The following is a 12,290-nucleotide window of genomic DNA, read 5'->3' as shown; positions in this document are numbered from 1 at the left end:
TTCCAACAGAGAGAGAGGCAGTCCATGTCCACTGCCAGATACCTGAGAAAGTCTTTGTGGATGCTTGAAACCCCCTTACAGAAAGATGTTGGGTAGCTGTTTCTGGCTGTAGCTATTCCCTCCACAATTAAAAAGGTGAAGACAGCCTTGCCAGGTCAGATCAGAGGTCCACATACACCAATACCCTGTCCCTGATAGTAGCCAACAGTGGATGTGTAGGCGAAAGGAGCACAGCAGCCATCCATGGACTGAGTAATCCTTTCCGTGATACATGCTTCCAGCAACTGGTCATTTAGAGACTTCCTGAGCTAGAGGCCGTATCCGGAGCATTGTGTTTAATAGCCACTGATGGACCTAGGTTCTATTAATTCATATAATCCTTTTCTGAATCCATTTAAACTTTTGGCCTCTGCAACATCCCATGGCAATGAGTTACAAAACATAATTATGTACTGGGTGAAAAAGTACTTCCCTTTATTCCAAACCAGTTGCCCGATCATTTCATTGGGTACCCCTGTCCTGAGAAATACTGACGAATTATTTTCATCTCCATAACCTCCATAATTGTACACATCTCTGCCATCTCATGCACCTATACCCGCCTTCACTCATCTTTTTTTCTATTTAGTCTCCGCTTCTGAGTAGCCCCACAGTATGCTCTTTGAAAGTCAAACAGCATGCAGTATTTATGATGCAGGTGCAATTTACATGTGGAGTAGCACAGCACAGGTTTTCAATGCTTTCCCCTGCTCATTTCTACTGTTTCTTTTTGTCCACAGCTTAACAATGAGCCAAGACTTTCAAGAAATCCTTCCAATGACACCAAGGTTTTTCTCATAGTAGTAGCAGCTCATTCAGTGTTCATTAAGCATCTTAATGTATCAGGCTCCCTTTCTCCTTTTCCCTTGAGCATTATTTTACATTTACTGACACTCAATCATATCTGCTGTTCTCACCTAGTCATAGAATATCCTCCTACAATTCTTGGCACAGCCTCACATTTCACCGTCCTGGATAGTGGTGTACTCAGTAATTGAGGTCATCAAACATGCCAGCTGATCACTTTTCAAACTCGTTGAACAGCACAGCTCCTTCAGGTCCTTGAGGGAAGGCAGCTATAGTTTCCCCATTGTGTAAAAGCCAAGTATTATTTGTACTCAGATGGCCAACTCTGCAAAGCAGTTGTAGGCACTGAGAGGACCTCCATTACATCCCATTTATCACAGGAACTTGACTGAGGAAAATTTCCAAACCCACGGGAAAACTATTCAGGTTACACAGACCACCCTTGTCTTCATGCTTGCCGACAGCCACATTTGTGAAGCAAAGCTCCCTCCAGATGAGACATGGCTGCTCTTCGCACCATCACTTCAAAACGTTGCTGACTGTCACGTGCTCTGTGAAGTAACTCTGAGAGGAAGTCAAACCCAGCTCCTCTGATTATGCTAGGGCAAGAATCCTCATTTTTATTAATTTACAACCTGGTTGGCAGCCCTGACCATTGCAGGGGTTTTGGAACTGGATGATCTTTAAAGTCCCACCCAACCTATGCCATTCTATGATTCTGTTTATCTGGCTGTCATTCCTATCTAAGGAATGACATTCACCGCAGCTATACTAGAGTCCAACATATTTAATATTATTATATTCAATATCATCACTCAGTATTATTTTTGCAGTGAACATAAGCCCCATTCACATGTCATTGTGCTTGGTCACCAGCAGGCACTCAGCTTGCTGTACCTACCACACCGGGACTAGCGTGATGAAGACAACCACTCAAGAAATTCATAGTCAGGAGGGTCACACTTGCTTTACACTATTTCCAGACACATGGATCTACATGAGCAGCCTACCTGTGGCTGAACAAAACATCGTGGCTGCAGAAACCCTGCTCAGGAAGTAATCCAGTGGGAGCCCTGCATGCTCACCAAGGCCCAGTGCAAGGTCTGAACACTGAAGTAGTGTGGGAGAGGACCATAGTGAAGTGGCCACCCAACCCCAATACCAGATCCTTCCCCAGCACTACCCTCACTACCTGTTGCCAATTTAGGAACCCTTTAGCAAAAGAAGTATAGACAGAGGAGATGTTCCACCTCAAAAGGCTCCTGGAGTCAGCCATGGAATGAACTGACTTTGGCTTGGGGGTTCATTTGGCTATTAATCTGATCTGTTGAGGGGGCTGAAGGAGGAGGCAGAGAATATCTTTATTGCAGATCAGCCATCACGGTTGGGGTTGAAGGGACACAAGGCCTTATGAAGCCCAACTGCTCTGAGAAGGGGCAGGAGGGAAAAAGAAAAAAGAAAAATATAAAAGAAAAGAAAGAAAGAAACACTTCTGTCAGCTGTTCTAACTTGATGGAGTAAAGGGGGAAGAAAGGGAGGAGCAGGAAGTGGTAACTTATTTAGACTCCTGAAATGAGACTCCAGCACTTGGTTTCACAGAACTTCTTTTGTTTTCAATTGGTGAGAAACACCCAAGCAACAAATCGACCCAGGAGATTGTGCAGACTGTGGCTGCTACTGAACACAACTTCAAACTCCAACCAAAAGGAAGCTCTTTTCCTGCTAAGCTGAGCCCTTCACCCTAGAGCAATCCTCTGCCCTCTGAAACACTCCCTTACCCTGCTCCATCAGCCAGGAAAGTGCTTAGAATACCTGCCAAAATTCTTATTCCCCCCCCTCCTGTGCAGTTCACATACATGCACTTCTCTCATGGTCACGCTGAGATACAATGCCCTGGCTTCAACAAAACTGAAGGGACTGAATATTTCATAGGCAATTTACAAATCAATGCCAAACTCCACATTTCCCTGGAAATGCAGCAAAGCTGTTGTGCATGCTCTGTGCAGTTGCAGGTAATGTCACTCTAGGGCACTGAGAAGGAACTACAACTGTTTGGAAAGACCTCTGTGTTGATGGATGGCAAAAGTAGTTTTACATAAGGAGGTAAAATGTTGAGGCTCCAATTTACGAACCAGCTCTTTGCCTCTTTCTTCACTCCATAGCCCTGTACCCATCAGAAGTTGTTTCCTGCAGAACTCCTCTTGATGTACTCAAAGCCCTCATCCGTTTTCCCACCATCACAGTGATAAACACTCCCGCAAGAAGTTTACTTGCAAGAATAAAACACATGCAAAAATTTCTGAATGCCTCGGGGTCCAACAGCAAGTAGAAAAACATAAAATAAGATGGGGCGCTGTTCCTGCCTCCTCATTTTAACTATCATTTTGGCATATGCCAGAACGTTGCCCCGGGCAAAACATAAGCAGGTAACGAACAGGGATTTGCATGCAATTCCAGTCGTGGTCATGACCACAGGCACTGCTCCGTGCAAGTTTCTCCTTCTCAGGGTCTTCATAAAACCCTTCTTTGCACACCAGCTGCACAACAGCCAGCTGCAACATCTAAGGCTATTTGTACTTTTAATTGGATTATCAATTGACATGACAGAAAGGTCAATGTTTCTGCACAAAAACATGTTTATTACATTGATGAAGAACTGACTCAGAGCACAAGGATGCTTTGAGGTTTGTATGCTTGATCAGCAGATTCAAATCCCTTGTTGCCAGCTTGGCACAAATTGCTAGCCAGTCCCTTCCCAAGAGACAAGCTTTGACTATCTCTCCCGACAGCAGTAACTACTCATGTACCAATTGGATGCACATCCTTTCCAACAGCGGCTTTGCAAACACTCAGACAGTGTATCTTTGGATCTTAACTGTCTTCTCATTCCTGAAGTGAGGCTTTTGGAAACGCCAGTGAAAACACCTTCCACTCCATGCCTTTCCCCTGCCGTACACAAAATATGAAGATGGAAAGCTAAAATAACATTGTAAAGTACAAGGGAAAATTCGTTTTAAAATATCTTCAGGTCATCTGGTTTTATTTGCAGTGGCACTCTGGTGCTCTTTCACCCTCCTTAGGCCTACCTCTGCTCACTTTAAGATCAAACTGGCATTTTTTGCCAGCAATTCATTGGAAGCAGCTCTCCACAGAGCCCTCTCCCTCCCCACCTGCAGGCAAGCCAGGATCTGGGCCTCACAAGACTATGGTGGCGTGGGTGTTGTTGGCTGCCTGTTTTGGCAGCCTCTCCTCCTTTCTTCCAGCTCTGTTTTGAAACACAATCTAAATTTAAAAACAACAAAAAAAATAAATTAATTAAAAATTGGATATTCCTGCACTCTCCACTCACGTCAGCGCTCCCACAGCGTTAAGCAGCGTGCAGGCTGGCCTACATGGTATAAACTTTCGGCAAAGAAACTCTTACTTCTAGGGAAAGCAGGAACTTTGGGAAGGAAGGGGAAGACAGAGACAAAAATGAAAGGAGATGGGCCAAGAGGCCTTTTGGAAGTGTCTTGCTTTAATGGAAGGGGCAGAGAAAAGAGAAAAATGGGACTCCAGAGCCGGCTCCCTCCCACTTTATTTGCATAAGGATGTAAGGTAATTTGGACTAAAAGAGTAATTTTTTCCTGCAGTTTGATGGATGCTCGTATCCCCAGTTTTTTTCTTCTTTAACAATGCTTTACATAACATTCTGATACACTAATTACCATCTCATATCATAGCAATTTTATTAAGAGCTTATACTTACAAATACCCATTCCAAAAGGATTTCAGGACTTGTTTGCCATTTTCTCTGAACTATGCTTGCCGAAGCACTGGCAACCAGGTCTGTGCTGCACAACTCAGCTTCTAGTAACAAAGTGCCTCTGCACAAAATCTCTCACAAGCTCTAAGAGACAGGCATGGATTCTTCTTGCGTTTAGTCTCAAAGACTTGCAAACAAGTTTTGTTTAGCACACTATGAGATAAAACACTTGTAACACAGCCCTAGTAGGTTCCTGTACCTGCCACACTTCCAATTCCAGGAGCAATTCTGAGACAAATTCCTTTACACCAAGCAATGGAAATTTTGTCTAACTATTCTGCAGTTAGTGTTTGCTTGCTAATATGGTATCATCTTGTCAGACAAGACTGGGTATACCATGAGGTATTTTTCCATATGAAATTGCTAATGCCGTCGAGATTGTCTGAATGGGATCATCATCATTAAAAAGATTACGCGGTACGGAAAGTGATTACAACGTCTGAGCAGAAGGATTACTAAATCACAAGTAGAATCCTGGTACAAATCCCATTCTCCGTATACAAGAAAGGACACAAAACCTTTTGAACATAATTTATATACATTTATGGCTTTATACAACAAACTGCCAGGGATTGTTCTCATGTGTCTGTAAAAGTACATCAGGCACTTTTCTGAAAATATCCACGTATGAATTTTAGTAATGCAGTGTGACTAAGTCAGAGCAGTGAAGCGTTGAAGAGCTGTCACGCCACTCGCGAGTAGAGCTAGCGTTTTGTACATGCCAATCTCTCCAGATATTGCTGGTTTGTGGAACACCCTCGAAAAGGAGGCCAGTTTTAATGCCAAGTATTTTGCTTTCTGTTTGCATAAACCATGCTGCATCTTACGTTATGATTACCAAAATAATAATAATAATAATAATAATAATAATAATGAGAATACCTTATTTAAAATCAGTCATAAATTAAGGATCCTAGCAATTTCATCATGAAAATAGGAATTTCAAATCAGTAAAAAAATAAAAAAAAAGTACTAACATACATCCAGTGGTTTAACAAGTGCAAATTTTATACTGTTTTATAATTGGTCCAATTTTACCTTCTCTTCTTAGGGACGCTCTGTTGACTTAAGCCAATAATAAGCAATGTGACTTTTGCTTATAAGTGTAGGCAAATGGTTGGTTTATCAAAGCAGAGCTTTCCAATTAATGCATCTACTACCTAAACATATATCGTATAGCTATATTATGGAAACAATACATCTTTATATTTAAAATATCTGAACAGCTCTATAATACAATAAACTTTTAATAACAGTACAAACCAGAGAAAAGTCAAAAACAAGGCTGCATAGGTAAGATCATCCGCACAATTCACAAACCAATCATTTACAACAATTCCGACAAACTAAGTTACTCCAGAAACTCTGTACTTTTTACTGAAGAAGGATTTATAACCAGAGGTCACATAATGTTTGCTCTCAAGGCAGACAACACGCCCTTCATCAGACTTCACAGTATTCCACAATTACAGTCATAAAATATTTGAATGGCACCATGCAAAAGAAAGTAAATTTGACCGCATGACCCGAAACCTCTGATTATCTACAACTGTTTTGTCTTAGTAATTAAAAGGGGCTTCCTACAGAGGGCTGTAACTCAGGGACAGCTACATTCATGACATTCAGAGATATAAAAGGAAAGGAAGAAAATACCTGTATCTAGGAATTTGTACAGACGCAGTAAATATTAAACAGGAGGTATATTGTTAAATGTAGCATGTTTAGCTGCAACCCCATGGAGTTTACAGTCAAGTAATGCTTTCTTTGCACTCAGAGGTGGATTTTGTGCCTAGCTTGGACTGTGCTATCAATCCACATTTGGGAACAAATGTTTTTGCGCACGCAGTGGAAAGACAGATCCTCAGAAACTCACGTGTGAGCCCATTGCCAGGATTTACCATAAAGACTCAGAGAGTGTGAAGTTGATGATGATGATGCTAGTTGAAGTTTTTGGCTGTAAAAGCAGGCTGCTTCGCTGAGGCTCTGGCATCACAAACATTCATTGCTCAACAGTTCAAAGACCACTGTCACACTGGGGGACATCCCGTATCACAGGACAGCTTAATATCAACCCCTGGAACTGCTGACAACTGTAATTAGATATCTAAAAAGCAGCTGCAGTTAGTAGTGATTTAAGCCCAACAGGGTGTTAAATGCTAGCACATCAGTGGATGCATTGCAGAGTCTTAGGAAAGTCCTGACAGGATCATTAAATATACAGCTTGTTACTGAATTTTGTTTTCTTGGCACATCCCATTTCTTTCTCCACCATACAGCATCATTACTGGGAAGCAGAATTTCAATTAGAACATTTGCCAGTTGTGAGCATCATAGACAAAACAATAATCAGTGAAAATATGTTTTTCCCTCTTTCTTCTGCTTGCACAAAAACTGTTTGTCCCATCAGCTACAAAGATTTCTGTAACACAAATGGTGTGTAGACCAATGGAAAGACAGGTGAGGCCCAGGCTCCACACACCCATGAAAACTGCCTTGTTAATTGCAAAATATGATTAGAAATCTCTTACTGATGACCCAACCCTAAAAATCCTCAGGAAGCTGTCGATGTGCCTCTCAAACAAGACCAAGTGTTTTCACAGGAACAATGCCTCTATCACTAATACTCACCCTTACCCCAAGGTTCTTGTGTTTGTATAACTTTCCCACTTACTTTTTCTTTCTTACTAAAAAAAAAGTAATTTTTTTTCCCCTGTCACACAGGTTTTAGCCTGCCATTAAACTGTAGCGCTTTTGCCACCTCAGTTATACTGCACGCTGACAGAAACATGGGCAGACTCTAAAACCAGTGCCAAGTAAGAAGAAGACCAAATTTGTCCTTAATTTTATCAAAATCATGATTTTTTCTCCAAATGGTCCTGCTCTCAGGTGTACAAACATTATGAGACCTCCACGAAATAAATATAAGTGTGAAGAAGCATTGTACAAGCATCTAACAATGAATACTTAACACTTTGTGGTAGTCAGAGTTAAAATGATAGCAGAAGCAGATGACGTTTCTAAAAATGCATATATAAAACTGATTAAATATTTCCTAAACATAAAGTCTATTTTTATACATCACACAACAAAAAAGGGACAGAAATGTTTTGTATTCAATATACTTATTAAGCTTTTCCTTTATTAGCACTCCCAAGTGCTACGGAAATTTATAAAAACAAGTACTTAATCCAGTTAAAATACTGTACAAAATGAAGAGGTTATGAATGCTGCCAGATCTCAGAATTATTTTTTCAGTTGCCTATGTAACAAAAGTAGATTTTAATTATAAGAAAAATAGCTTGGAAAGTATTCCAAAAATTATCTTAAGTCCAACAACAAAGTCATTAGTCTGACAATGAAATCCAGATATATTCTTGCATAAATTTACATGAATACAGGTAACTTATCAAATGGCATTTAACCTACTGTTGGCTTCGAATAGTGAGAGGTTTTAGTAGGGTCATATTAACCGGCTACTCTGTTCCCATATGAAATGTGTGACAATTTTAAGTAGAATGAAGCAGTTCGTACTGCTGCAAGGCAAGTCCACAGTTATTTCAAATCATCAGAACACAGGTAACATCAGTGAAGGTTAAACTTACGTAGGGCATGAGATCATCACAGTATTCTTACAAAAGTTTATAAACTTTTCTTGGACCAAAACAGATAGTCTTAAAAAACAATTCTTCTACAGATCATACTGTACAAAACCGAAAGCACAACATGATGTAAGTAAGAGTCTTTGCTGCGATTATACGGTGTAGTGAATTTGGCACTTCAGAGTAATGAAATTTCCAATGGCACAGTTCTTATCTACAGCAGCACATAACCTGCAAACCTAGGGCAAACATCCTGTACAGGAAAATAATCAGTCTGCTGCCAACTCTGACGAAAGGAAGAAAAAAAAGGGAAAAAAAAAAAAAAAAAAAAAAGAAGACCCCCAAAAAAGCTAGTGTATGCGCACAGCTTTGTCAAGAAAATTAAAAAGGAAGGTGAAGGACATCTTTGTACTGCTTTTCTCAGTTCCTGCTGACAGACAAGTCTGGAGAATTTAACCGTAGCCTAGGAAAAAAAACAACAACAATAACAACAAATTAACATTCACACCAAAAGATGAAGTCTATTAAAATACATTCAAGCTAGCTTTAAGATAAATTAAACAGGGAAAATGTTTTCATTAATTATTAGTTACCAGAAAGTTTTTTGTTTAAAATATTAATGGCAAAATATTAGCGCTCCAAATGAAGTAGGAGAAGGCGGTACATGGCGGTCTCAGTGCAAACCTGATTTATAAACTAAAGGACTGGGAAACTCACTGACTGGAGCAGAGGCACTTCACATGCCAACAAAGGCGATCACCCAGTTTTTAAGCATTTGACATCTCTCTTCCCCTTAAGCTGTTTTTCAGATTTATTATAAAATCACAGCTTACCTCCTACTACATCCTAGCCTGACACCCAACTGTGTGTGGTTGTCTTTACGCTGTGCTGAAAACTTTGGTTAGGCAATACACTGTCAAAGTTAAAATCTAATGTTTCTCCATCCATAAGGTCATTACGAATAATCGACTCCATGTCACAGTCCAACCGTTCAATTAACATGTCATCTAAGTCACTGGGAAGCTTCTCCTGGTGGAGGGAAACTATTCCCACCCTTCCATAGCCGTTGCAACTGTTAACAGGGGCATACGGGTTCATAGCATTCATCTGCATCTGGTGACTCATAGGCACTTGTAACGAAGTCTTCACTGTTGACAAGCGATTTAGACCTGAAGTATGTGACATGGGGTTCACTGTGTGTGACAAGGCACGGCCATTAACTGCAGGTGTTGGCTGGTTATGTCCTTGGTGAGGGCGGGCATTAGGGTTCATCATTTTGTTGTGAGGTGGCTGATTGCCATAAGTTGGCATCACTGAATTTGTGACCATCAGTACACCTTGGCCCAGCGCCCTGCCACCAGCCTGGGAAACACCAGTGTCTACTGATGCCAAGATATCATTGTGCGGGGGAGAATCAGAAGTCAGTAACTCCTTCAGAAGTCCTGCAGGACAGTTAAATTGGCTCATCGATCCATAGCTTGATTTACTGTCTTGAAGAGTCTGCATAGGAATTTGGGGCAAAGAGTTCATGCTAGCTTGAGCATATGTAAATTTCCTGTAGTCTGGATTTGGTGAACATATGCTTGTGGTCGAAGATGCAAATGAGTAACCTGGTGTTTGCTGCATCAGAGTAGCAGATGATGACTGGGTTGATACAGTCATTGACGTATTAGGTGACAAAAGATTAAGGTTATCCAAAAGATTTTCCATGTTCTCTGAACTACTCATCTCTGAAAGGCTGGGAAGAGTAGAAGTCATTTTGGTGGCTGATGATGGGTATACCATGGAGTGCACATCCCCATCTCCAAGATCATCTTGCTCTGGTAAAATAGGAGAAAGTCTTCCACTAATTGTACTAGCGTTAGAGCTAGTTCTAGGCCGAAATGTACTCCAGTTATCAAAGTCATCATTACTGTGAGAGCTGGGGCTTGCAGGCCACTTCGAGAACTGAGATCCAGGGCTGTCACCATTTCCCTCCTGGCCAGATTGAAGAGATGCTTTTTTCTTGGCTGCTCTGCCTCTGCTTTTTGCAAACTTGCTGTTGTTATCCATGGATGCTGCTCGCCTCCTAGGAGACTTGCCACTCTTTCCTCCTTCAGGATTGAGCATCCACCAGGAACTCTTCCCTGTGCCCTCATTCTGCACTCTGATGAATTTGCTGTGCAGGGACAAGTTGTGACGGATTGAATTCTGAAAAACAAAATAAGGTGTAAGAACACAGAATGAATTTCTGATGGCACTGAAAGAGAGACTTCTTCTGATGCTACATTTGCAAAAGTCTTTTCAGGAAAAAAATGAATAAAAATCAGAATCCTTACATACAGCTTAGTTTCCAAATGCTATATTCATACCTGTGGTTCCCAGCATAACATTCAGCTACATAAAAAGAGTGGCTCAGCATGTTAAAGATTTAGGAGGCAAAATATATCAGAAGACCAAAAAGCCCACTGAAGATCTCATTATCAGCTTCACTCTAATGAGTTGAACCTGACAGCTTTTTGGGATTTCTTTTATGCAAAGTTCAGAAATATTAGATCCTGCTTTATGGTCCTTGTAATGGGATATCATCACGCATTTCTCTAAACCCTAAACATGCCAGCACGTGTATACTGTCATTGATCATTGGTGAAGTTTAAATGACTCACATCAAATGAAAATAAATAAATAAATAAATAAATAAATAAATAAATAATCAAGGATTAAGTTTTTCTATATAAACATAACTAAATGCTTAAGAAATCACAAGGGAGAAAAGAATGCAAATAGCACAACCTTGCATTTAGTCTTAAAACCATCTTTCTCTTTCCATATCAACATGTTAATATGCAGCATTGACTCATGCAATACCTGAGAGCACAAGACATCTTGTGCCAAGACCAACCAGGGGATACTGAAGCTTTTCATTATCTCCTCAGTCACCAGCTATGCTTCATCAGAAAAAATAAATAAATAAATAAATAAATAAATAGATAAGAAGAATCTAATCCTACAGTTTGACTTCTTAACAAGTGACTATCCTTCGTAATACCAAGTTGATCTTCCTTCACCTCTGCTATCCTAAATGTCCTCCCACACTCATCTAGTTTCTCAAAGCCAATATGCACGTCTTGCCTCATTTCCAATATATCCAGCTGATAGAAGAAAATCACCAGCAGTCATAAGGAGCCATGTCAGGGTGAAAAAAGTCCTCTCGTGGGGCCTGCCTGAAATCAGAGATCAAAGGCTCAAATTTTCTGCCACAGCCATGGCACAGTGTGGATTGTGGAAGGCCAATCAACCAAAGCAGGCCTGGCCACCTGCAGAGCCCAGCAGGAATGGTTACTTGGGGCTAATGAGAACTTCAGCAGATGAAGGCAGCAAGCAGTCCTGGACAACACTGTTAGCACCTTAAAGACTGCAGCACCTGAAGATGTCCTTACAGGAGCAGAGCCTCACACCAGGTGGGTCACTAAGTGCTCCCGGACAGCAGAAGACATCATCTTGGTAGCTCGTGGTTCAGCCAGCCCAACAGCAAGTCATAACGTCTGACTAACTTCAGAAGCCTTTCCAACCTCTCCTTCCACTCCAGAGAACCATATTTAACAAATTATCCCAGTTAGATCAACACCAGCAAAAAAATCAGCATGTCCTTATTCAATTTTGAAAGGAAGCCAATTTTTCTGATATTACTTAATTACAACAGGGCTATATCTCTTCACTGCAGTAACTTTGCAATCAAAATCTCATCTCCTATCCAGTGACAGAGCCTTGAAATATTATTTTCACCACATGCAGCCCCATAAAAATATCATCACCTGGAGTTCCCCTCTGTATAGCTTTAAGCCTGTGGTGCTCAGTGCCTTGTGGGGCTCAAGGCAAGCATCTGCCTTCCCCATGACCTGACATCATAGTAATGCAGTGCTAGCATCGCCGTCAGGAGGGTAAGCCCAAAGATCTGCCTCTGGACCTGCCCGTGGCTGTGGTTGAAAGGGCCAAGGAGTGCTGGGAGCTGGCCCCGCCAGCCCTTTGTTTTCACTGTAGGGCCAAAGCGGAATTAAAGG

The 12,290-nt window shown here is 41.1% G+C and overlaps 1 protein-coding gene across 1 annotated transcript in view; it reads right to left on the bottom strand.

Annotated features, from left to right (window-relative positions):
• Positions 1–4,549: 4,549 nt before the first annotated feature.
• FOXO1 (forkhead box O1) overlaps positions 4,550–12,290 on the bottom strand; it is a 58,209-nt gene continuing 50,468 nt past the window's right edge. The window contains exons 2-3 of the mRNA XM_015851898.1: positions 9,084–10,440; positions 4,550–8,713 (exon numbers count right to left, since the gene is read on the bottom strand). Of these exons, the coding sequence (XP_015707384.1) occupies positions 9,097–10,440 (1,344 nt within the window). The 3' untranslated portion in view covers positions 4,550–8,713; positions 9,084–9,096. The remainder of the gene's footprint in view (positions 8,714–9,083; positions 10,441–12,290) is intronic.

This window comes from Coturnix japonica, chromosome 1 (assembly GCF_001577835.2).
Source record: "Coturnix japonica isolate 7356 chromosome 1, Coturnix japonica 2.1, whole genome shotgun sequence".
Lineage (NCBI taxonomy): Eukaryota > Metazoa > Chordata > Aves > Galliformes > Phasianidae > Coturnix > Coturnix japonica.
The sequence above is the reverse complement of the archived record's forward strand: the minus strand, read 5'-3'. Positions and strand labels throughout refer to the sequence as shown.